Genomic DNA, 27446 nt, shown 5'->3' with positions numbered 1-27446 from the left:
TTCCTGATGGGCAGTTTGCTAGTTGTTACATATAGGCTGTAATAGACCTCTCATTTAAGGTGGTTCTGACTGTCTCAGGTTTTGACTTGGATCAGCTCTTTACACTTCGGTTTTCCAAGTTGCATTGAGACTCCTCTGCCAGTAGGTGGCCAGGGAGAGAACATAGCCTAACAGGCTTGTCCCTGGAATCAACTACAATTAAGTTTAAATGAGCAAATAACTTAGAGGCACACAGCATATTTTATCTAACATACTTCACAGGTACTTGAAGTAGTATAATGCATGTGAAAGTCTATAGGATGTCTGGACAGGCTTTCTCCCAGGAGAAATGTAACATCTGTTTACAGTCCTAGTCCTACCATTCTTTTTCTATTTGTTTTGTGATGGTACTTCTTATTGGAGAAGCTGTTCGCAAACCGCAGGAGAGTTTGTTTTCTGCCACTGTCTCACCTCCTAGTGACAATTCTGGGGGCAAAGTTGCTCCCAAGGAACAGGATGGTAGTGTTTGGGCTGGGGGTCTTGAAATAAGAGATTGCCCCTGTGCTGTTTTTTGATCTCTCTCTTCCAGAAGTTTTGAATATACTATCAAGTAAACAATTCACAGTCAGAAAATACCAAGGTTCTGCCTGATTTCTCTTTCAATTCAGAACAGACATGCAAGGCTGCAACATTTGCAACTTCTCAGTAGAGGGATTTCACTATTCTAAGTGCAGACATTAGTGGGGTTAGGGGTGGTTAGATTTGGTTCAAAATGGCTACCCAATCTAATTTAGTTCACCCAGGTACAGGCCTTACACTTAGACTTGAACTCAGTGATCGGAAATCAATCTAAACCTGAAACACTACAGAAGATCTGCATGCATAGACTGATCTAAAGATAGTGGAACCCAGTCTGAGATAGACCTGGATCAATATACACTGACACTTAATAAGTCTAGGTTAGACCAGTGAATGGAACTTCCATAGAGTTACCTTTGCAGCCCCAGTCTTGGAAAAGCCTAGCCTCAGCCTCCAGGATGCTTTTTTTCCTACCTGCCCCCCCTGGCACCAGGCTGTTTTTAAACCCCCAGCTTCTCATCCCCCATTATGGACCAGCCAGCCCCGCTCTCACAAGCTGCTTCTGGTGCCAGATTTATCAGTGTTCACCACTGCTGGGAGCAGAGCAAGTAAGTGTTGGTGCAGGGAGGATCAAGAGGGATGGGGGATAGGTTTATGGCGGGGATCAGAGGGCTAAAAATAGCCCTTGGTGTCCCCCTGCAAGCCCCTTTGTGGACCCCACATGTCCCCCAATCCCACCAAATCCTCCTGGGCCCCATCAATCCCCCATGGACACTGCCTGATAGCTCCCCTGATTCTCCTCAACCTCCGCTGCTAGCCCCTTCATCCCAACTTACCTTAGATTGGGTGACCATTTTTAACACAATCTAACCTTCCCCGAACCTCCCCCTGAATGTCTGCACTTAGCCAGTATGTGCATGTAGTGAGGGTGAGCAACATTTGTAGGTATAAAGCTCTCCTGACCACAACTTTATAGTCCTAGGGACAGTTCAGATCCCCCTACTGTTGTATATAGTATAATGCTTTTCATAAAATAGAGAATAGCTTTGTGGGGGGAAAAAGAACATACTGTTATGGTGGAAATCACCAGCTCTCAGACTTGGAGTTTTAGAAATTTATAAAGGTTCAAACACTTGCATGTTAAACTTTGTGTAATCAGATGACTGAAGAAGAGGCAATATAACAGAAGGCAGGGGACTCTGCACTTCTGACTAATATAAAGAATTAATTAAATCCAACAACATAAGGAAAGAATTAAAGACCTGCATGCATGCCTAAAATGCTAAATTCTCCAATATGCAATTGATGCTCTAAAGCTGCATGTTAATGAGAGCCCAGTGGAACCTTTGCAAAATTATCAGGGAGTAAGTCCCCTATGTGAGGATTTCATGGGATGGGTGAAAACAAGTCTTCTCATGTATCAGTGTATGCTGTGAGATAAAAAGATTCTCTGCATCTGGAGACATAGCAAGGTGAGGTTTTGTTGTGCATGGTGCAGAGTGTCTGGCATTTGGTGTAATGAGGTATGGCAGCACACATGGACTGTGACATCCAGCACCAAAAATGCCTTACACAAGTCTATGGATGTATCACATTTATTTTCTCTCTTCTCTTGGCAGGTGATATTGGTAACAAAGAAGAATGAGAATGATTACTTATCTATAACTCCCAGCAGTATGTCAGGTACCCATATTTCATAAGAGGTCTTTTTATAATGTCTTCTGGTTTGTTTGTTTTTAAAGTATTATTTTAAGCATATATAATGATTTTAAATGGTTCTAAATTGACTGCCCTAGAAATTAAAATTCTACTTGTAGCCCCAGTATAGGTATAAGATCTGTAGCAAGCTTCACACTAACTACCCTCCCAATGTGCCCCAAATACCATATTGGAAGGAACCACTTCACAGAGCATAAGAGTAGTTCATTCTCCATGTGCATCTCATCCTTGACTACTTAAGTAGTCAATATGTTTAGTTTCTGCAATGTGAACATGGTCTCTAAGGACTAAACTGAAACAACCAAATTTGAGCAGTCTTCAGATAACAGCTGTTTTATCATTAGTTACCTGAACTAACCTCAGTTTGGGGCTCTAGAAGTGAAAGACTCTGTATTCATTCCAAGTCCCCTTGATTAAATTATCCCCTTAAAGCTTAAAAACAAACAAACAAACAAACAAAAAAACCTGGGAATGTCCCACTTGAATTGGTGTGTTAAAAAAAATTGAAATCCAAGAATAAGATGCCTCCAAATATGTAACATACATAAGTACTATTGAATGCCCATAGATTTTTTTCTGAATGTTTTAGTTTAAAAAATAAATCATATTTACAGAAATAAATTGCTGGTGCTGCTGTTTGTCAATAGCATTTAACCATTTAAATGTGTGCATGTTTTATTTAAATAGCTCACATATCAGGTATGCCATGCCAATTTGGGGCTACTCAGTGGTAGTCACAATAGGAAACTGAGTCCTAGTTGATGTGCTCAGGCAGTATTCTATTTTTTCTGCCTTGAAGGTGTTCACTGTGCCTCAAGGAGTGCAAAGAGAGGTATTTTGTGGCTTTGCTTCCCCACCATGCACTGGGAAGTAGAAACTAGACAGCTGTATTCACAAAGGTATAGGAGTGATTACTCATGCTCTGTGCACTGGGACTTTTGGGAAACATCAGGAATCCCTGAAGCAAAATGTCTCCCTGCAGCCACGGCTTTGAAAGGTTTTTCATTCTGCAATTGATATTTTTAATTTCTTATCTTAAAAGAACTTGAAATCACCTCCACTAATGAGGATGTAGAAAGGGACATGGCTGGAAAACAATGTTTTTTCAAACCTTTGGCTGCATGAGTGCTAGAAAAAAAGTCCAGATTCAGACAGGAAATTGGTCTTTCATTGTTCTGTTGGGCTAAGTACAGACAGTCAAAAAGCCCCAGGCTTCACAAGTTAGTCTAAGCTGTGTAGATCGATCCAATAAGCAAATGAACAGGCATTCACTTTTGATTCTGGAAATGCAGCCATATGCCTGCAGTGGCCCAGGGCATAAGCCAGGAGGTGCTACAGCATGCCTCCCTGCTTGGCTGGAGAATACAGCTTGAGCCAAAGATAGCCACCCAGCCTGCAAATGGGGGGTTCCTAGGGAGATGCAAAGCATCCTGGGATGCTGGGGGACTGAGAGTTAACTTGAATCTGGAGGGGATCTGGGACAGAAGTTCAATAAACTGATTTAACCTAAATCAGTTAAGTGTGCTACTACATCCATCCAGGTTTATCTTAAACTGGTTTTGGCCATTTTGAAAGCAGTTTACGTGCCCTGAACTTTTTCTGTTGTGTTACAGATTTGAATTGGTTTCCAATCATTTATACCAGTTTGTGTAATTTCTGTCCCTAGCCTACAGAATGAAAATAGAGGGCTGGATTCTGCTTTCTGGTTCTCCTTAAATTGATTACTTCCATGCTACTGAGAGCAGGCTCCAACTCAATGTGTGTTAGTGAAATGATACGTTGTGTTATATGGAATTTGTGTATATAGTCCCATATATTTATATGGACTGGATTTTTCTAATTATTATTGTCAAAGTTGTGTCCTTGTACTCACTGGCCAAATTCTCCCGTCCTTACTGAAAACAGTTGGAGTTTTGCCTAAAAAAGATTGCAAGATTTGGCTCTTTGAAGTATAAACAAGTTAAAGTCAGTGTGAAAGTCATAATTTTCAATTATTTTCTTCTGGTACATTTAAAATCTCAAGTTTAACAATGTATTAGTGTGGCATTTTGCAGTGAATGTCCTTGCTTGAGCATGCATTTGTGTATTTGTTTACCTACCTACATGTATGTGCACGTGCGCGCGCACGTACACACACACACACACACACACACACACACACACACACACACACTATTAGAGAGAGAAGGGGGAGGGAAAGAAGGGGAAGAGTCTAATTTTCAAAAATGATTTTGGGTACCCCAATACTGAGGTGCAGTTTGGGACCTCTGTAAAGGACCTGATTTTCAGAACTGAAAAATATGAATTGCTTCATACAAATTAATAAAATATTAAAAATACACTAAATCATGGATTAAGATAGAAGTAAAAATAAAATAGAAAAATTCTGAAGTAAATAAAAACAAATGTGATTTTGCATTTATCAGAGTACATAGTCAAAAGACATTTCATTAACCCTTAAGCATAGCCACAGGAATACCATCAATTCTACAGAGTGCCTGAAATTTTACCATTTATAGCAAGTGGATGGGATGGGATGGGATCGGATGGGATGGACTGGAAAGCTGAACCCTCATGGGTACATATGTTGCCATATTATGTGGGTCTGGTGTTCACAGTGCCAAGTTAGACATTAATTTCAAATGTTGCCAAAAGTGAGGAGTGCTTTCAAGGGCCTGTTTCTATAGAAATAATCAGACATTCAAATAAAAGCATAATTCTTAAACGGGAATAATTGACTATGCTATTCAGGTAGGGTACAGAGTTGAGTGCTGAATTTGAGATACATACATCATAACACCTTCCTAAAAGGGAGCTTAAGATAAACCTTAAATAAATAAGAGAAAATTCTGACTGGTGCATGCACAATCTGCAATTCTAAAGTTTCAGATTCTCCAAGAATGGCTGATTTAAAACCAAAGTTCTTTGATCATATTAAAGACATTTTTCCTCATTTCTGGTTAGCTCCATTGCAAGTGATGTTTGAATAACAACTGAAATTTCTTCAAGGACGGGAAATAACTTTCTTTGATATGTCGATAACTAGAAAATGGGTATTTAGCCTGCTCCAAAGCATCACCTACAGCCTGACAATGGACTTGAGAATTTTTAATGCAAGTTTACTATTTGCAGAAAGATATAAGCATCTTGAAAGCAGCAGCTTTTATAGAAGCTGCCTTTTCAGCCATAACTATAGTATACATGTAGAACAGAGAGCAAGCTTGGAAGGGAATATTCTCCCTTTCAGAAGAATATTGAGTTTTCACATAAACAAACATGAATGTACAGCATGGTATCTAACAAAAAATTTACTGTTTAAATACTCTAGCAAGCTGATGTTTGTAAAATCCCCACTCAGAAACAATAACATATTGACTGTGGGTTGGATACTGCTTTCATTGTAGTTAATGGCAGAGTGCCCATGGACTCCAAGGGTATAAGATCAAGCCCTGCATGATCACCAATCTTACAGTCTTTACCCAGACAAAATTGGGTAAAGACTTTTCTTATTATATTGTGAACTGACAGAAGAATTCAAGTCTGAGCTAAAAATAAATACTGGCTTCAATGTCAATGCGCATTTATTACTCTTTCATGATGAAATTCTCTTTAACTGAGGTTAGCAGAATTTTTGCCATTCACTTCAGTGGGGCCAGGCTTTTTACTGTGAGTGCATGTCTTTCCATAGAATAACCAGAGATTGTGCCTTGCTTCTCAAATATTCATGCAGTTCTGTTTGAGAATGGCCATAAAGTTGGATCCAGATAGCAATTATAATAAAATTAAGTGCTTACGTTGGGGAATATAATTTAAATGTCATAAATGCATATTTTCAGTAAGTAGAATTTAATATGCAATATTTCTTGTAACAGGTCAGTCATTTGGAGAAGCAAATAAATCAGCCTTTCTGAAAACAAATCTGTTTGAAAATGAGTAGCATCATTTAATTTCTAAGAGCGGGGAAGAGTAATAGGTTAAGATAAAATGTAGTCACCTTTTCTGTGTAAGCTATTTCACTGTAATGTTCATTAATCTGTAGAAGTCTGCATTAATGCAGTTGAAAAATAATGTATTGTCTAGCATCATTTGAAGAATGATTTCTCATAAATTTCCCTAATGATTTCCTAAAGGTAATTTAATTTAACTTACGTCACTGTCTGGCACAGCAAGCTTTATCCCAGTTTTGTCCAATAGACCTTGATAAAATCCCACTAACTAAAACATATTATTTTTTTTAACTAATAGACTTTTTAAGGGACAGTAAATACCTTACCATGATATTCTGTTAGTCCAGGATACAGCAGCCTTGTAATAAGCCTTTGGGTATTTTCAAAAGGTTAACAAGATTTGTGCTGTGTGATGGTTTTGTATGAAATGATGAATCGCTTTACAATGTTTTTTTTTATTACTTTGGAAACTGTATTTTCTGATATGCAGTTAAAACAAAATGCATTTAGCAAGTGTTAGATTATAAACATAGTGCTTTAGTGTTAGTCTTTTTATTCTTATTGTGCCTTACTCTATTTGATGTACTCATGAAATGTGTTGAATTGATACAAAATTTCCTGAGACCAAAATCCTGTTTATCCAAAGGGTTTGTTTTTAAATATATGTTTAAATATATTATTTGTGGGACTTTCTTCTTCAGAGGAAAACAGGTTCCTCATAAAACACTTATTTCCTCAAGGAAAACAAAGTCTTACCTCTATATATCAATACAGCTACTCAAGTAACACTTTATTTAATAACACTGTTATAACTCGTAGACAACCACTGAAATTTCCAAGCAAAAGCACTTACGTCTCTTAAAAATAAAGTCCAGCTAGATTTTATTATGAAGGAAGCAAATGCATCCACTTTTATGACTTTGTGAAGACTGCTAACCATTCTCTTGAGTATATTTCATTATTTTGGAAGCTTGGGGTGCCTGTAGACATGTAATTACAGTTCATCAGAGCAGACTCAATTATTCAAGTCTGCCAGAGTGCTAATTAGAGTGCTCCAGCCAGCCTCCTCATCTCGTGTACCAGCATCCCTGCACTTCAAAATAGTGGTGGGGGCACTTCAAAGCTCATTGAATGAGTTTTAGTTAAAGCTCCCCTGCCGCTATTTTAAAACATGGGGACACTGATACACGAGATGCTGCAAGCGCTTTAATAACAGCAGCTCTTAGAGCCGCTCTGATTAAAGTGCCTCTCCCCTCTACCTGCAGAGCATGTGTAAAAATGCTCTTGGTGCTCTCTTGTTTTCTGTTGCTCCCAATTAGCAATCATTGCATTTTGGTCGGTTTCTAAACTCCTTTCTGATGTCGTACACCTTGGTAGCTCAGCTTGACACTTCCTCTGCAATGGGATTTTGAAGAAAACTGTTTCCTTTTGCAGATTTGTCTTTCTGAAACATGGGGGGGTTTTTGACTGGAGCATGATATTAATTTCAACAGTTCTGAGCTAAGTACAGATGTTCAAAATGCCTATGGTGGAAGTGCTCTATCGCACTTTACTTACAACGCTTTAAGTTAAAATGCAAGCAAACCAAACAGATGTTTGCTGTATGGTGGGGAGGGCTTGGATCTTGCCCATGGTAGCCACTGGGGGCACTCTTGCATGCCTCCCAGGAGGCTACTGGAATGGCCCCTCTCCCTAGCTGTGCCCCCTCCCCCCTCCAGCTGGCCACTGTCAGCAGCATCTGGGGGGAAGAGACCCCAGATCCCTTTCCCCCCCCAACTCCCCTGGCCAAGCAGCAGTGCGCTGTGGGGCCAGGACAGCTGTGGAGACAGAAATCCCCCTTCCCTCACTACCCCCCGCGCCACTCCGCACCCCTGGCAAAGCTGCACGCTGTGTTGGGATCAGAGGCTGTCACTGACTTGGGTACTTTAGTCTAATACCTCATCCATCAAGGGTTAACTTAGAGCATGTTCCACCATTTTTAAACCACTCTAAAAGCCACGGACATCTGCTCACTTATGGCTTTAGAGCACTTTGTATCTGCTTAGAGCAAGGTGTACCTCTGTACCTAGCTACATTGGTTGCTCAGCTTACCACTTCCTCTACAATGAGATTTTGAAGAAAGCTGTTTTGTTTTGGAGATTTGTCCCTCTGAAACATTGGGGGGGGGGTGTTTGTAGTGTGATGCTAATTTCAGGAGTTCTGGGTTCTGTTCTCGCCTCTCCCACTGGCAAGTTGTGACTCTTGTTCGCTGTTTTGTACACATTAATTGGAGTAATTGAATTATGTTCTTGGATAAATCTTGTTTGTTAACTTCAGATAAAAAACAATTTGAAAACAGTTAACAAACTGCTTTGGTTTACTTTTCCCCCCTTTCATTTTCAAGCATTCACCAATATTCTTTTTTTCGAAGATGGATCTAGAAGCTCCACCTGTACTACACATTGTTCAAAGACTCAGCCACAGACTGCCGTTCAGTTACTATGGTCTTTACGTGTCAAAGGCACTAAGCTGTCACTTATTAACCTCCATATATAGACCAAGGACTTGACCAAGCCCAATTTCTATGGTCAAGTGACAACATTTTATTCTCCAAATAACGTCATAATTAACACTTTCCCCCATCTCCTATTTCACCAGGAACTAGGACAAACAGTCTAACACATCTGTCTCCATGTACAGGCTGGAAACTCCACAAGTTCCTCCTTTCCTATCCACCTTCCTGATGTAAGAGAATCCACCCTTCAGTTACAGGAAACATGCTATTTCATGTCCTTTGCATGCCATAGCCTTCTGAACACTCCATGCTCCAGAACAGGCAGGAATATTATTTAGTAATCATGGAGAGGAATGAGGTGACAGCTGTAGAATGTAATATGTTTTCATCTGCAGTTAATTTGAAAAAGTAATAGTTATGATACAGTTTCAACCATGGTACGTGGCTAATAAAATAAATGATAGTCACTATAATCTTGTGCTGATAGACAAGGAAATGCATTGATTTGGCAAAAAAACAATAAAGTTTGTTGTTGAATGTCCTTAGGATCATTGTTTAATGAGTATCCTTTTTTGTAACTGTTGCAGGCTATTCAAAAGATAATTAATTGTGCTGGTGTTTTAAATTTATGGCTGTATATTTATGAATTGCTAAATAAATATTTTGCCTTGGAATTATTATTATTATTTTACTGTGTTGATAAAGATAGCATGATATGGATTGCTCAGCATCTCAAGAAGGCAAACATAACATTTCTTAAAATTAAAACATTTAAAATGAAATTTTTTCAAAGGATCCCAATTACAGTCTTGCCAAAGATATCTATATTTGGTTTATTTAGACAAGCAATTATTGGTTTTAGCTATGTTTTAGTCCCTCAGCAAGTTATTAAAGTTTTCCCAAGGCTTCAGTAGTTTTAGCAGTTGCCTTTTTATCAGATGAGTACTCAAGACTGAATTCTTGAACAATACTTTTACTATATAGTTATTTTAAGGCACCAGTTTTGACAGATTTTAGAACTAAAATAGCCCAAACTAATGCATCTGAAAATAGCCATTTAGGATAAAAAAAATATGTCTTTACACCCATTACTGGGTTTTGGAATCCATAGTCTCCATGGATTATGGCCACATGGTCTGTCCATTACTTCAGTTTGAAAGTGTTGAATGTCATCTTTAATTTTCCTTCTTTTAAACTGGGTCGTAGTTACATACATATTTATCAACATATTGATAATAGCTGAAACTGCGGCAGCAATTTGTAAAGAAAATGGGCATCTTCTCCTGTCTGAAAGATTGGTTAATCAGTCTTGCGTTCTTCCTGAGGACTCAAAAAGCTGTTCTCTAATTGTTACCAAGGAAGCTTTTGTATTAAAAGCATATTACCAATTATGTCGAAATCTGCTTATACCTATTCACCTTCTTATAGGTCAGATCTGCATTCCTTTTGCAGGCTAGCCTTCAGCATCATTTTTTTTACTTTTTAAATTGTTTTTCATTTTCTGGTTATGACTTCCCCGTTCCAGCTTGGCGCACAGATGAAGTGTAGATCTCAGAAAGAGGCTGGGCAAATGTTTTCTTTTGTGTTGCAGAACATCTGAATTAAAGGAAAATTCACTGATGGAGCAGTCATGGGGGCGGGGGGAAATCATGTGTAATAAACTATTTATGCATTTATATTTATATGAAATTATATTTATATGTACATGTGCTACAGAAAGATTTTTACTAATGCAAAAACAAATATTGCCATATTATATAAATGTATATAATTGTAATATATTTTAAAATTATGTGTAACATTATTTGTATTGGTGAATATAAAAACACAGATATTATAACATACATAATATATAAACTGTAATCATAATGTGCCTACAACAAAGCAATAGCATACCCAAAATTACAACTGGTAGAATTGTTAATGGCTTTTTTTAAAGCTATTCATGATTTCATCACATATTTATATTGCTTTGCTTTGTTAGACTCCTAAATAGTTTGCTGCTTACATCCATGTAATAGCCCCTCTCTTCTTAAATTGGTTATTTTGTGTACCAACCAGCTGTTCAATTTAGCACCCACATACTGTTTGCTCTGGTAAGAGTAATTAGATGGTTTGTCAGCTGTTTGTTTTGTTGTTGACGGCAACATTTTTTCTCTGTAGCACACATACATACAAACAACCATTCATGAACACATACAGAGAAATATTTTAGTTTGAATGTTCAAACCTATGTGGCTAAAGCTAGATTCCTGAGACCATAATTAGGTTCCTAAATAAAGTGTGTTCTTTTATTTTAGATGCCTAAATAAAGTTGTGGAAAGCTAGGTTACTCCCTAGCTCAAGGCATTCAGATTTGAAAATGTTGGTCTTAAACCAAAAGGATAAAGGTATCTACTGTGTGGACAGAATTAATGTAGGTAGTGTTCATTAATTATATTATCATGGTATAATTAGTATCATAGCCACTGCATTGAAATAATGCACTTCAACAAATTGGAGGATAGGATTTTCTCTGCAATGGTTTCCCATACTAGTGGCTTCAGGAAGATTACTATGTTGAAGAATGTCATAGGAAAACTGTCCGTTGTGGGAAATGAGATTGGCAATATAGTAGGTAGCGTCCTTCGCTTTCTGACAGCAATGAACCAGGGCCTCAGCACAAAGTTAGTGTGGCCTGTGCCACTGGAGTGTTTATTTTCGGGTGAGACATCAAAATGAAGTTCTGACATCTTGGGCCAAGTACAGGCAGTCAAAAAGCCCAAGGGTGAATCGATTCAATCTTAGCAGACAGGGGGCAGAAAGCAGAGCAGCAGATTAGGCAGGTGCGGGAATCAGAGTGGCACTTGGGAAGGGCTCAGGAGTAATTTGTAGTGTGTGCGCCAAAACTGGAGTAAAACAATCATCCTATTCTAGTATAACCTCTCCTTTTTCTTTCCCCTCCTTAATTTACCCATATTTTTAGCTCCCCTCTCTCCACTCCTGTTCCTTGTCTATTTTCAATTCTGTCTGCCATTAACTTGTTCCTTTTATCTCATGCTTCTTCATCTCCCGCTATCTATAGCCCCCCTCCCTTTTCTTTGTCTGTTCTTTTTGCTGGTTGGCTCAGTTTCCACTGAAGTCTTTTCTCCCAATCTTGTAAAAAAAAAAAAAAAAAAAAAAAAAGTCCATCCTTGAGTCAAGTTCCCCTCTCTAAAGCAGGGTCTGTCCTTTCCTTAGTTTCTTTGTCTCCAGAATGCTGGTAGTGCTGGGTGCTCGCTCTCTATTGGCTTCCTTTCCTTTTCTTGGTCCTCACTTATCTGGCTTCCTGCTTTCTATTCCACCAGAGTGTCAGTTACTAATAAACTCCTACCAGCTCATTCAGAAGAACAGTTTTCAGCCCTAAATCTGTTAACTTCCTTTGACCTGGTGAATACTCTCCTTTACTACCTTCCCAGTCTTGGCTGGCATAACTGCACTTCTGGTTATCCTTCTGTCTTCCTAATTGCTTGTTCAGTGCCTCATTAAACTCTACTGCTGCTCTACCAAATGACAGTTAATGCTTTGGCCTCTGTGATGCACATTGTCTGTGCTGGTTGCTTCTGCAGCCAGAAAGTGCAGGCAGAACATGGGACAGCACAGAGAGGCACGCTCCCCTGCCCTTACTTATGATGCCCATCCTTTTAGATGGCATCCAGGATACATGCCCTACTCTCCCACCCCACATAATGCCATTGCATAAAGAATAAATATTCTGGTTTTGTTCTGCATTAACACTTTTGCATGGCAGAGAAAGAGCAGTAGCTGAGCCTATAGTAAAAGTTACTTAACAGTTTTCATTATAATGCTCTGTTTTTAGTGGTTTGTAACGTGTCTGATTCACCCATTCCAGTTGAAAATTGTCTATGCTTGGTTTCTGCTTAAACACCGTTATCAGTTAATGGATTTAGTCATTTACACCAAGTGATAGATGACTGGTGTGGATCTGACAATCCCATGTTCAAACCTTACTGACAAGAGACTCTAATATTCGGAAAACTCCAAATAGGAAGTGTCTTTTTTTATTTTCTAGGGAAGAGAAAGATAATTTTCTCATGGTACCTTGAGGAAGAGAAAAAAATTGTTCTGAAGTGCAGCACTCACTGGAAGAGATGCAGTCTTAATCTTGGTTGGGAAAGATAGTTTTAGCATAATGCAAATTAGTGCATAGTCCGTATTAAAACTTCTATACTTTTATTGAAAAACTGCTTCCCCCCACTCCAAATCATTGGTATGTAAAATTAGTTAGATTTCAGTTTTGTTTTCCGTTTTTCCCTCTCATTTGTTTTGTTCTTTATTTGCACCTTTCTTGTTTTCTGTTTAGTCATTAAATAAAAATCATTCTGCCTTACTGGATTGGGCCACGCAAATCTGGCCTGTTTCATCAACCTACTATGTACTCTTAGTCATCATCCTGATTACATTTGCCTTAGTTGATCTTTCTGATACCTACCCACTTTGGTGTCCTTAGATGCTTGTATATTTGAGTGGTTAAAAAAAGAAAACACTGTAGCACTTGTTACCCGGTTTACAAATCAAAAGAGGTAAAATAATGTAAAAGATTCACTTTTTTAAATCTTCAATTTTCCAAGTAAGTGATATTAACTAAGAGACAGCATTTATTGCCATTGTGGAGAAGGTACAATCAGAAACTGTTGGAAGCTTTGGATGCCTTTGGAAATTAAAATAATTTTTTACCATGACAGAAAATGACTTTGTAGCTATAGATATAGCAATTCAGAAATATACCTCAGCCTTAGTATTTGAATTGCTTCTCTTTAGTAATTGGCCGTAAAATTGAATCAGGCCTAAAAACAGTGATGTCACACAGATTTATTGCTCTTCCTATTTATTGAAAGCAAATTAAAGCCATGTGGTGAGGCAGAAAAGGAGGGGAGAAAAGTTATGTACTATCATCTCCACCACTCCTGGAAGACCAATTCAGGCTCAACATTAGGAAAAACTTTTTCACAGTCAGGGTATCCAGACTGTGGAATAAGCGTCCTCCATAGGTGGTGTAATCACCTACCTTGGCAGTCTTCAAGAGGAGACTAGACAGTCACCTTGCTGGGGTCACCTGATCCCCAGTTCTCTTTCCTGCTTGGTGCAAGGGGCTGGACCCGATGATCTTCCGAGGTCCCTTCCAGTCTCACAATCTATGAATCAAAGTGATATGGATAACATAAGTTATTTACAGTCCTTTACTATATACTAGTCCAGCAGCTTGCACACTAAAATTATCTGATTGACATTTGGAACAATCGCAGCAAAATATAAATAATATCAATAATATGAATGAAGGAGGTGGAGATGACCAGAAATCAACTTACCATGCATGGAGCCTTATACCCAAAAGAAAATCCTGATAGACTTATGCACCTAGATGATAAGAAGAAAAGGGGGTGAAGAGTAGTGAAATTCACATGTTTAGAGAGGGTTGTGCTCTTTCAGGGTATTAGATATCGTGTCATGTTATAAATTCCAGACAAGTGCTGATGTTGCCACACACGCCAATTCATATTGGGCATTTATACCCGTACCTTTTTGTGCTACGATGTGCCAGAGATCCAGCTGACATGCCCAGTGCTGCATCGCGTCCATTTGTATAAATGGAGAAATATGCATGAGCACTGAGAAAATGGCAATGCGCTTTTGAACTAAAACACCTGTGATCTGTTCTAGTTCAAAAGTGTGCCGCTGCCATTTTCTCAGCACTGATGTGTTTCACCAGTTAGACAAATGCATGCAACGCAGCTCTGGGTGCTTTCAAAAGTGCCTGGTGCTGCATCGCATATGCATCTAAAAATGCCCGTTAATAGTAGTCGCTAGATGCTGGCATAAGGTGTGAAAGGCAGCACCACATAGCCAATGCCCTTCACTAGAACTTGAGTAGTCAATACAGTCTCTCTAGGGATCAGAAATGTGGGGAACACAAACATCACTAACTATCAAAAAATGATAAACGTTCTGGGGGGACTCCACTTTGAGCCAGAAAACTAGATACCCTACTGAATTCGAAGGTCTTGGGATCATACCCATAAAAATCAGTCATGGACATTGTACAGGGATGAATGTCTGTCAAAAGAGGAAAGAAGCCAAATCTCCAAATATCCACCCCTAAGAAGATTAGAAAAAAAAACATGAGGAAAGGCTAAGGCAATACTGTAGGTGGTGCAACAGATGTCCTGGGGGCTCTGTCCAAGACCTGAAAGAAGCACCTCAGTATTTGTATCAGCTTCTAGACTCCCCAAACTGTGTTATTTTGATTACTTCTTCCCTATGGCAGCAAGACTGACATTTATGCTTAACTGCTTTCTTCCTTTGACTTTCGTCTTTAGTCATAGCTCCTATTTGCAAACGCTCATAGTGCCAGGAAACTTTGAGCTGCCTCAAAACAATTAGAGGCTATGGGCTGCACACAAACCTAAATGTTTCGCGTACAATACATGATTATTTAATGCAAATGTAAGCACACAAATGGCCAAGTAGTTGCCCAATACACAGAATCACCAGTTATCAGTGCAGCTCTTTCTGCACATTGCCCTGACTTTCTCTATAAACAAGAGGCAATCGTTATGGGTTGGACTGTGATACTTCCATGCTGAGTAACATCTTATTCCACACCAGTTCTGTTGTACCTGTACCTATCTTTACCATGCCCAAGGTATGAAGTGCTGTTCAATATGATCAAGGGTTTTACAGTCTGGGTCTGTTCAGTTGAGAGAACTGTTGAAAATAAACCCACTGTTCTTGTAAGTTGTTGCGCCATGGCAAATATCTCTGCACCAGTAATTTCAAACAACCATGTGTCAGAACCCATTAATTAGATGCCTATAGCACAGAGGAGAATTGGTATAGCCCAGAGGAGAAATGACATAGCACAGAGGAAAATTCCATGGGTTCGATGCATATGGCATAGTTTTGCTGTCAATCATTCTGGTGGCAGTAACTAGGTCATGGAGGAAAATTCCGCTATGCCTGAACCCAGTAACCAAATGCTACAGTAGTGGAAAATTACAGTTTAGAAAAAAGTTCCCGCCACTCATATGCAAATTCACATTATTATTGACCATTTTTAAATTATTCCTACGTGGCGACCAGCGATTGGCTTGCTAGCCGTATAAGAGGTTGAAGCAGTTTCCGCCCAGTTGAAGAACTCCACACACACCTCGTGGAGAACTCTGAGTACACTGTGGAGCCTAGCAAACTCCACGCGTGTTTCAGAGTGAACTTAGCGGCCTGATCAACCACTAAGGACTCCCCGTCACCGGCCCAAGGGGGCCTAGCACACCCCCACCCAAGACGTAAGACGACTGCCAGCCCAAACACCCCGAACACTTTGCAGACCGACCAAACGAACTTTGTAATTTCTGCCCAACCCAAGTTTTGTTTACAACTGTAATCGAAGCAAGCTTCTGGCCTGCACTGTACGAGCAGTGTAAGTAAACAACCTTTTTGTTCAATCAAAACGCGTCAGTACCTGATTCTACTCCAAGCGTCACGAGTACCCGCCCGCCGACTAGGTCTCCTAAGGCCCCGAACCCCGCGCCATGGCTCTCGGCGGCGACACCATGCATAGAAATTTCAGAAAATCCATATAAAAGAATGCTTCACTTTCAGATGACACACCAACTGCTGAAGCTTCCTTAGCCTGACGAAGGGTTTTTGAACCGGAAAGCTTGCTTAATAACTATTCTCCAACCATTTGGGTTGATCTAATAAAAGATATCAAATTCACCCAAGGAACCTTGTCTCACTTTCAGATACCACTTTCCTATGTATAATGTGCTTTTTTTCAAAAGTTTTTTTTTTTTATAACTGAGATGACAAATTCTTCATGCAGTTTCTCCTTTTCATGTTTACTACTCAGCGGACCAAATTTGTCCATTGTCTAGTTCAGTAAGGTTAATGGAGTGATAGTATGTAAGTGTACATTTGGCCTACTCCTTCTAATCCCTTATATCACAGTCTATGCTAGGTTGTATTTTATGGAGAATTTGGGAATAGTTTCACCTTCAATCTCAAGGTATTCTTAGTCTCCTACTCCCACACTGTTACCAGTTCTAGCTTCCAGTCTCTGGGTTGTTCATTTTACTGTAGTTCATCAGGGAATAAACCTGTCTGATTTTATTTTACTTTTACTTTCTTTGAGAATTTCTGAATTAATATGTAATTGTAAGAAACGCTGACAAAATCCGAATGAAAGCCATTAGGAGCAATCCACTGGTACCTCACGAGCATTAATTAAGTGAAGTGGGGCCTTCTAAAACTAAACAATTTGCAGTCCCCATGGAAATCAAGCTTTCACAGAGAGACAAATTTCAAAGTTCATATCTCAAAAAAAGCAAAAGAGCCATTTGATGCTGGTTATGAAATGTAACATTCTGCACAGGGAAAAGTCAAACAATTCAAGTCCCACAGCTATTATAGCAACATTTCATACTTATAATCTAGCATGGCTATCCACATTAGTATTCAAGTCTAGAAGTCCTTGAATGCTTTTGAAACACAAATTGAAATACGTATTTTACCTTCAACTTTAATTAAGAGTTATTTTAAAATTCCTTGGTAAATTAAAAAATATAAAGGTATTGAAAACCTTCAGGGGGCATAACTAACCAATGGTGATGGCTGTGGAGTTCAACTTTTTCCTTCTTGTTTTAAAAAGAAAACAGCATTAATGAATGGGATAGAGTATCAGCAAAGATGGACTTTAATATTAAAGGGCGGGGGATCAGAAGTTTACTCCTTGAAAGATTCAGCAGACTAGATTATGAGTTACTGATCTCATTTCCAGTCCACAACTGAAAAAATATGTATATGTATTTATGTCATTGCCATTGTTGATCCAGTAATTTATATGGATATACAATTGAATCCATATAGAGAGACTACTGGAAAGTAAACTTAACTGTAGAGTACTATTTTCTGAGATTATTCAGGGAGTTGTGGAAAGGTGAATTAAACCTCTACAGTTCCCTACAGTTTCATGTGGAGTAGAGCCATAAAAGATTTATAGGAGTTCACTGGAAAGTACTCTTTTTTCAGATAGTTTTCAATATATGCATACAGGTAGTTGTCATAACAAAGACTTTAAACAACTGTTGGAATTTATAAGATTTTAAAAATGTTCAAAACAAAGCTAAAATAATTGCCCTTTGATATTTTAATTCTTAAATAAACCAGCCTCCATTTTCTTAATAACATTTATAATTTTCTCTTTTATCTGATGATTATTACTCCAGTACCAAATAATACCTTCTTCCTAGTACACCTGCGTCTTTTTCATTTCATGAGCTTTGGATACTAGGGGAAAAAGAGCCAGATTTGAACTATGATCAGAACTTTGAAACCAGGAAAAATGCACAAAAACAAACTTTGTTCTTCTCTTTCCAACTTCATGCATGTTGCCAGCTAGTTGCTGGTTTCAGAATCATTTAGCCAATGGAGATATTGAGAGGAGAAAAGATACAGTTGATTTTCAACTACTTAGGTAGCTCACACTGAATGTAGGTGATAATGTATTGCTGTAACATCATTTTGGTAAATCCTGGATATCTGATTCTATAATTATTTTAAAATAACTCTATTGCCAGTTTGCAAGGTTAATGCATGTCCCCAGTTACTGGATAAATATATGGATACCTTTCTTGAACAAAATAGCAGTAAAAGGAATGAAATCCCATTAGAGCCATAAAAAAGAGCAATTCATTATAATTAATCCAACAAAGAATTTCAGTTAGCTGTGACAACAATTTGAGGGTTTCATTATCCATAAATGTGTAAATTTGGAGCAGCAGCCACACAATCATTTAAAAATAGAATATAACTTCCCTGCTCTGTAATAGAAAATAAATTATATTTAGATTCATGGTTTTATGAATTAGCAGTATTTTAGTCTTCTCCATTAAAAAAACAATAAATAAAAGTCTTTTGTCATTTTTAATTGGATCTCATCATTAAGTTGTTATTTATTATTATTATTGCTTGCATAGGAGCATGGTGCTAAAACTCATGAGATAAAATGTACATGTCTGATATTGTAGTGTGACCACAACCAGAAAAAGACTGTAGGTAGCAAGAGCAGAACTTCTAAGTGTGCCTACATAAGAATGTCACACTTAGGTAACAGGGTGTCCTTCAGGTCAGCCTATGATAAGAACAGAGTCAAACAAGGCTGAATCCTTGATGTTTTGTGTTTTAAGTATCTGAAAATTGTTCACGACCAGCCTCGACCTACAAGACCTCAAATGATCATACAAGCAAAGTGATAAATTGATGGCACCTTGCCCTGGGCCCACGTTCTATAGGTGGAGCTGGTGAAAGTTACATCTAGTAATAATCTGTGCATGTACGCCTGGCTGCCTTTTCAGTCTCCATGGACGGGAAAACATTATATTAAATTGCACTCAAGGGCAACTGACTATGGGGGCTGAGTGTGAATGGATGAAAAACAATTTATCCTCTCAATGTGGGCAAGTAGAGATGCATAGGAATACTACCAGATCAAGAGAACTGAGAAAACACTTGCTATCCAAAACTCCACATCTGAGCGAGATCTTGGTGATGCCAACAGTGTGTAAATCAGTATTTGACAGCCCTCCAGAAAATGGCCTTCCAGCCTGGGACAGGCTGATACAACTTTGTGACAGATACCACAAATGGAATTTAGTAGATGTCAAAGAAAACCACTTGCACAGGAAAAGGCACTCTGAAAATAGTAATATACTGAGAAATGGACGGCACCCTTCACAGTATCTGTATGCTTCAGCTTGGACTAACTCATTATTACAGTCAGGCCATACGGAAGTGAACACTGAAGACATTCAGAGTGGCCAGGAATACCAGATTGAAGAAAAAAAGTGTAAAGGTAATTACAATTATTATACAGAGCACAGCAAGTATCATTAAGAACACCAGGGTATCTGTGTATGTAGTTTACATTTTGGCCATTAATACCAGCTTTACAAGAGAGGAAAATCTAGTATGGGAGTGGTTTTCAATTTGTCCTTTTTTTGGTACCAACCCTTTACATTTGATTTTTGTCTATCTGTGTAAAGAACCCATATGCTAAAGTGATGGGTATTTCAAAATCATGAATATGCTCTATATGGTATATTAATGTATTCTACCTCTGTGTCCTTTTGAAAAAAGGTTGTTTTTGTATCTTATCTATGGTCTCTGCAAGTTGTACAAGATTAATTTTTTTCTTGGAATTTTTTTGAATGAAAGCTTTCTTGTAAAATCTTTGGTAGAATTCAGCGTTACTGAGGCACTGAAAAGCATACTCATGAAATGTTTCAGGGTGAACAGTTCCAATTATGTTCTCTTTGCAGCTCAGCTTTGACTTTGTTTTATATTTTTAAATGTACTTCAAATCTACAGTAAGGACATCGGTAAGCAGGATTTTGGTATCATAATATTCCTTTCATTGCGGAGGAAAGAGTACTGACAATTCTGTTTCATAATGGTTCTGTTTGTTCATGTCAGAGCTGTGTTGTGGGGTCTGTGACTTTTGTAGTGCATTGTGACTGTACAACTGTTCGCACAGATGTGGTGGTTATGTTTCTTATATTTCTTTTTAAACTGGAATAAATAGTTCTTCAATGCCCTTCTCCCTCAGAGAAAGAGATACACATGCAACATGTTGTCAGGGAGGGGACTACAAGTTGTTTTTTATTTAACGCTTGCGTCACTCTAGGAGGAAAGATTACAGTGTCAGGGAGGATATCACCTCATGAAAAAGTTAAACTGGTCTAAGTACTTGATTTCTTCAGATTTAGTTGCCCTTTACCTCAGAATGCCTTTTTGCTAACAGATGTCAGGTGTTGATCGCTTTAACATCTTAAGGGCTTTCAGAAGTCTGCACAATCCAGACAGTTCCATCAAGGGTTCTGTTAATTAAGTTGTGTGTCAACCTATTTTCGCACTATTGTCTGATCTATTTCAGTTTTGAACAAAGAAAATGTTTTACATTAACATTTTTATGAGGTGTTGAGAGAGACAACTTGAAAGATGTGCATATTTTAAGCATTGGTGGTTTTTCAAGAGATAAGCTAGTTAATTAACTAATTCTTAATGCAGTTTCCAATTATGAGATGTGAAGAGACTTAACAAGTTGGGTTGTCTAGGTCACAGGACTTTAATTATACTTACCAATATTTGTTCATAGCTGGTTTTCAAAGTGATTTTAAAAAGTCCAGAAATTTGCCCGTGTGCGCCAATTTGCTGAAAACCCATCCTTAAGTGATTTATTTCAGACGAGATATTAGAGTACCTAGGGAAAAGTAATCTGCACTTGAAGCTAGTGATAAGAAAATAATCAAGTTGAGGCCAAGGTGAGCTGCTAGGAAATTCTGTGTTATGAAAAACCATCTTCATTCTTCATAAACCAAATTTCTTCAAATGCATCAAAGTCACATATCCTAACAGAGAGTTAATTAACGGCAAGTGTGAAACTTTAAATATAATATAAACCATTTTTAATTATCCAAGCAGAAAAGATCTAAAATTATGGAATGAAAGACAAGGCACACTGGCAAGCTATTCAAAATGCATTATCATCTTGCGGAGCTGTCTTTAACAGTTTTGAGTGTGTCTTTGATTCCACTGAGGTGCATGACACCAAATGCCAACATTAACATTTTTCAGCAGAGACTAATATTTGCTTGGACATATCTGGTTTGTGATAACAGTACCCAGAAAGAGACTTTTAGATATGGAACAAATACTATATAGATTGCAATTTTTGGTCAAATACCTGTAAACATTAGTTTGGTCTCTAAAGTATAAATTAAATTAGCTTCTGTTTCTTTCATTGTGTTAGCCTTACATGCTATGTTACCCACCATGGGATAGAATTTGGAGAGCCAAAACTAGGCATCTAATATAACAGCAACCTCAAACAAAATTTCTGTTTTAGCCTGGGGTTGGATTCTGTTTTTCTTTTAACATTTGTTTTGTGATAAAGTACTGTGTTCTGAGTCATGGACTGAGTGCATGGGCTAATCAGATCTATGAAACTAAAGGGAGTATGGTGGAACAAAAAGGCCTATTAAAAAACAAACAAACAAGTAGATACTCATTATTGCATTTGGCATAGTTGGACATAATGGAAAAAATATCCCTAGCCAGAGCTGTGCTAATAAATCTTCCAAAACAGAGCAAACAATGTATAGGATAAATTATACTTTCTTTACAGTACAGAGAGACACACAGGTACTGTCCTGAATCAAGTCCATAGTATATGGCCTGCCTTCTGTGTGTGCAGATTCTTACAGTCTTATTTCTTTAAAGATAAGAGCTTTCATTGAAACTGCATACAGAATTTACACTGGTATTCTTTTAAAGGGAAAAGAAAGCCACATTGGCATGATTAATTAGCAAAATATAGGTTATTATTTTAAAATACAGCAGTGTTCTTTCACTTATAATCATAAGTATGCCCAGAAAGGATCAATTGTAAGCGTGGTGTGCAATATTTGACCGTACAAATATTGTTCTCCATTAGTATGTATAGTTTAGGGGCAAAGTCAATATAAGATTCTTCGCTATAGCCCTTAGGGAGACCCAGCTAATTCTGAATAACTTGAATGTTGTGATACAGTCTGTATGTTGAGATTCCAAATCTTTCTAAAAGAGGAAGACCTGGGTCTCTAGTTGACACATGCCATAAATACACACAGTCACTTTGCAAACTGTTCAGGAGAATGCAGTTTTTCTGCAGAAAGTCTCATTTATACAGTCACTCACATGATAACTATATGCTACAGAGATCTGTTGTTTTCAATAGCTGCTTTTGTACCCACTATTGTTCTGAGTTATTTTGGACACTCTGTTGAATGAAATTGTTGTCTATGTAGGAGTAATCACAGTAGTATTTTCTTCGTAATATTTCTGCAAGTTATTTCATATTCCTCTTATTTGTAAGTCAGCTAACATCATAAGGTGAAATTGGGGGATTTGATTATGCATAATAAATTATCCTAGATAGAATTTTTAAAATATTAATTCATGAAGGAATATATTTACTGTCTCAAGTAGAGTGCATACTTCCTCACACTCTGGTCCTGATTACACTTTTACTTACAGATATAGCACCATTGACTTCATTGTATGCACTTCTGGGTTATACTAGGAGCAAGTGAGTTCAGAAATGAAATCTGTGTTCTTTTGTGCAAGATCAAAGTCTGAATTTCACCCCTAGATTTATGATGAGATGAGATGAGTACCACCAGCCTTCGCAGCGTTCATAATCTGGATCCTCATTTAGCATTTCTGTTTTAGAACAGGCAGGTTTGTGCCTGTAAAGGTTTTGTTCTATTTGTGACTAATTAAAACATTTCCATATGTTTGAATAACCAAATAATTGAGAATGAATAAAATTGCAAATATGACACTTCCATCTAGCTATAAACATTATTTGCTGTAATAAAGTTGAAATACTGTCTAAAACTGACATTACATGAATCAGAGAATCTAACACCCAAGTAAAACACCAAGTCAAAATACACTGAAGAAACAGACAGAATTACAAACTGGGTGTGTCTATACATTCATTAATGTGCCTCGATACTGCATGTTTAGTTTAGTACTTGCTTAATAAAGTACAACTAAATGCACAGTAACTAGAATTACTGTGCAGCAGTGCCGGCACACGGTTATTTTGTGACGCTTATTGCGCATTAGCCTAATAATATTGCGCAGTAGACTGTTAGCACGGTTTTTAACCACCACGCTGCTGTGCAGTGTTATAAGATAATGTGCAGTAAGTGTCTTGTGTAGATGTGCCCAGTATGAATTATTTTTAGTAATGCTTCCTGACCTTGAAAGTTGTGCATCTCTTATTTAACTGATTAGACCCTGAACCTAAGTGAAGGCAGAGGGATCAGGCCCTAAGAGGTTCAGGTGAAAATATTTCAGGAACATTTCAGTCTTAATAAGGATTTTAATTTTTGCAGTACTTGATCTGAGATGTTTCCAAGGAAACAAATATCTGCAGTGCTATAAACCTGAGTCATTCATAAGCATATTGCAGGTGAAGAAACCTCATAGACCAGCACTACTTACCATTTATGTCTTGTCAAAGATGTATTCTTATACTCTTTGGTACCTTTCTTCAGATACTTTATTTTTGTTGATTGATTTTTCCCTGTATTATTGCAGTTGCCCCAAAAAGAACAGCATATATTTTGTATAATGTATCATTATTACTTATACAAGGGTTGTAAAACATCTGGAGTTTTGATCTTAAAATATTGTAATAGAGACAGATAGATGTGTCTTACTAGGTTACTGGACATAGACTTTTTGTCCTGCAGGCACTGTACTGGCACTGATCACTCTATAACCATTTTTAAATATGATTATTTTTATTTTGGGGGAAAAATACAAAGTGGTGGGGAAAAATGGTGGAAAGATAATTACTGAGGAGATGGCTGGCTCATTCAGCACAACAAAACCACAAAGGGAAAACATCTGGAAACCCTTAACCAAGTCCTTGGAGGTAGTTTTGTATAATACAGTGTGTCCTAAACTCTCAGATGCCAAAGAGTTTTTGAGGACAGTACTGTACAGAAAGTGCTTTACAGAAGACAGGATGGGACCCTCTGCAAAGTTCCTCCTCCATAGTTCCCATGCCCATTTTTGATGAGTTGCTAGGGAGTGGGGCCACATTCCCAAATCTCCATAAAATCTGCTTTCTTCCACAATAGCCCAAGCCCCTCTATTCCCACTGTTTTTTGTTTCCCTCCCCTAGTACATCTCTATCCAACTCTGCAGGTGTTCTCCAACAAACATGCCCTACGCCTAAAGCAAATACTAAGCAACTTCTTTGAGATACTAAGCAACTACTTTGAGAATGGCAAATTTAGGATCTGTAGCTCCTCACAGTTGTAGCATCACCAGTGGGAATACCTATGGAGGTTGTAATGTAGACAAGGCAGGTATTTTTAATGCCCCCTAAATTTCTGATTGATAATGTAATGCAATTTGTACTCCTGCATATAAATTATTTTGTTCAGGTCTTTTGACCAGGTTTTGTTCAAGTCATTTGAGAAAAGTCAAAGAAGCCTTGGGCATGAAATCAGGATCCCATTGACTTCACAGTTTCCAAAAATTACAAATGTTGCAGATAAATGCTACAAATGACAGAGGACCTGCCAGTAACTTATTTCTTACAAAAGGAGAAAGCAATTTGCTTATTCTTTCAACGCAATAAAAACTTAAATCCCATCCACATTAAACAAAGATGTGTTGATGATTATGTAGTTTTAATTTTTGGACTTGCTAAATATAATTTAACTCAGCTAGACTAGTTGTATCTTTTCAGACTAAAGCATATTTTTAATCTTATCTTATTACTTTCTTGGTATTACCAAACAAAACATAAGTAAATGAATTGCATCTTGAGTGGTGGCATTAAAAAGTTTATTTTCAAAAAACTCTTGGACTTGAATTTCTATGTTCCTGCATCTAATTTAAATTAAGTGTTAATAGTTTTATATTCCTGGCTAAAGTTCCTAAATTGTATAATCTGTTGAAGATTACTGAGTGCTAAAAATGTGAGTAAAACACTGACCAGGGATATTTGGCCTTGGGGGGATTTCCTACCTCACTGTCCTGTACGACATAGCCTGCTCCCTATCCTTACACCTAATAGGAAATTTATATGGTAAACAGAGAAGACCTTACTGCGTACGTGAAATTATTTCTTTCTAGAGAATGTGGATACTGTACGCTAGGCAGGTTAGAAATCGGGTATACAGATCACTAAAACCAATCACGTAGCCTGGTGCATTTTGTGGGTTTCCATACAAATAAATACTGCAAAGTTTACTGGGCATTTTGCATCAACTAGTGACACAGGCTCCTTCTATTCCTACAGAAGAGGCCTGGACAAAAGCATATGTATTTATTCAAAATGATTGTCCATCACATCTGATGTTTACACATAATAAATGTGAAGGGGAAAATATCCTTGTATTCAAAAGTATTTCTTCACCTTTTGAGGTGACTTTCTGACATACATTTTTAAGCTGTGGCCTTGTCCTTGTCTAATGTTTTGCTTGGTAAGACAGCTGCTTTTGTTCTCAAGCAGGAGGGGAAAATGTCCTTTTTGCCTCTGAAGAAACAAAAAACATGCTAGGGAAAAAAACTGGGTATAAACAAGTCACTGTAGTTACATGGGGGCCTCAGTACTTTGGTGCCTGACTTGAGGTATGTTAATGGGACATAGATTTCAGAAAGTGCTGAGCGCTTATCCTTGAAAAATCAGGCCTGTGGGTTAAGTTAGACATAGACATCCAAACTCGCTAGTCAGTTTTGCAAATCTGGTGAGCACCAACATGAAGTTAGCACATGCTTTATCAAGACACAATGCCAATACCAAAGGATTAATTTTATATTATATTCTGTTCAGCTTGAAGTAAACTAAAAACATAAGTCAGAAATCAAACCGTATGAAGTGCTTATGGACTTATTTCTGGAGTTTTCAATAAATACTCCATTATTGCACCAAATGATGAAAGTTCCCAAGGACAAGTTCTTTCCTGAAGCAACTTTTTTTACTTCAAAATTATACCTGCATGTGTACATCAGGTCTGTTAAATGCAATATTATTTGTTAGACTGATTATTAGGAATAAAGAAAGTTGATTTAGAATTAAATAAAAGAAATCAGTGTGTGAAACGTTACTCAAAGTAACAGCACTCAGCATTGCTCAGAATTTCAATTGTGCGTGGGGGAAAAGAGCGCATTTCTTTGTGTGCTCTGTAAATCATCCTGAAATGCTTAGTGACTCCAGCTCTTGAGAAGTGTATATGCCTTATGCCCCATTCTTTTGTGTTTTAACAGTACAACTTCAGACATTTAAGCTCCCATTCAACACAAGTATAAAAAACTTGCTGAATGGGGGCTTTACTTCAACTAAGTGTTGAATATTGTTTAATATGACTGAAACATTATGATTAAAAATAGATTATTCTCAACTGGTTAATATTTTTACTTTTTGAGAACCAGTAAGAAGTATTGACATAAATGAGTAACAGTGATACTCCTTCTGCCTGAAGAAAAATGATTGTACCCAAAAGTTTGCAAAGAAGAATTTTCCCAACTATTTTGGTTGGTTTAGTAAAAGATATCAGATTTACCCAAAGAAACTTGTCTACCAGAATCTTGCTATTCAACTCACAGAAGTATTACCACGTAATTGCAGTGCCACTGAAGAAAGTGTAGTTGGCTGGTAAAAAACTGAAAATAAATGGCTAGGTAAAAAGGACATCTTTAGCTCAAAAAACAAAAAGGCTTAGGTGTATTAATACTTCTGTTTAGGATACTGCGCTTCCATAACATCATATGTTTATTGTTTTTTAAACAGGATTGAAAAGCTTCATGTATGAACAAAAATGAGTGGGGAAAACATGTAGTCATGCTAAATTTTTATCACAGACATGAGGTTTTAGAATTACTTCATTACTGAAACAGAAATGAAATGTGCAGGCAAAACCACTATCTTAGCGGTAATATTTTAAGCAGTATCCTCTTGGTTGATTGAAAATAATTATTTCAAAGTTTCCCACCTGTGAACTCAATAGAAATTACTTATCCAATTCACTAAAGTTTTAAAAAGCTGGTTTCCTATAAGTGCATTAACAGGCAGTGGGGAGATTGTGTTATGAGGGGAGATTCATGCATGTAATTCTGTAAAACAA

At 37.7% G+C, this 27446-nt stretch overlaps 1 protein-coding gene across 2 annotated transcripts in view; it reads left to right on the top strand.

Annotated features, from left to right (window-relative positions):
* THRB (thyroid hormone receptor beta) overlaps nucleotides 1–27446 on the top strand; it is a 210933-nt gene that overhangs the window by 150508 nt on the left and 32979 nt on the right. For both annotated transcript variants that reach the window (XM_025201007.1, XM_006021193.2), the window contains one exon: nucleotides 2178–2241. In XM_025201007.1, coding sequence (XP_025056792.1) covers nucleotides 2235–2241 — 7 coding nt within the window. In that variant the 5' untranslated portion in view covers nucleotides 2178–2234. The remainder of the gene's footprint in view (nucleotides 1–2177; nucleotides 2242–27446) is intronic.

The sequence above is a fragment of the Alligator sinensis genome, unplaced genomic scaffold (assembly GCF_000455745.1).
Source record: "Alligator sinensis unplaced genomic scaffold, ASM45574v1 scaffold299_1, whole genome shotgun sequence".
Lineage (NCBI taxonomy): Eukaryota > Metazoa > Chordata > Crocodylia > Alligatoridae > Alligator > Alligator sinensis.
Note: the sequence above shows the minus strand (reverse complement) of the source record. Positions and strands in the feature narration are given on the sequence as shown.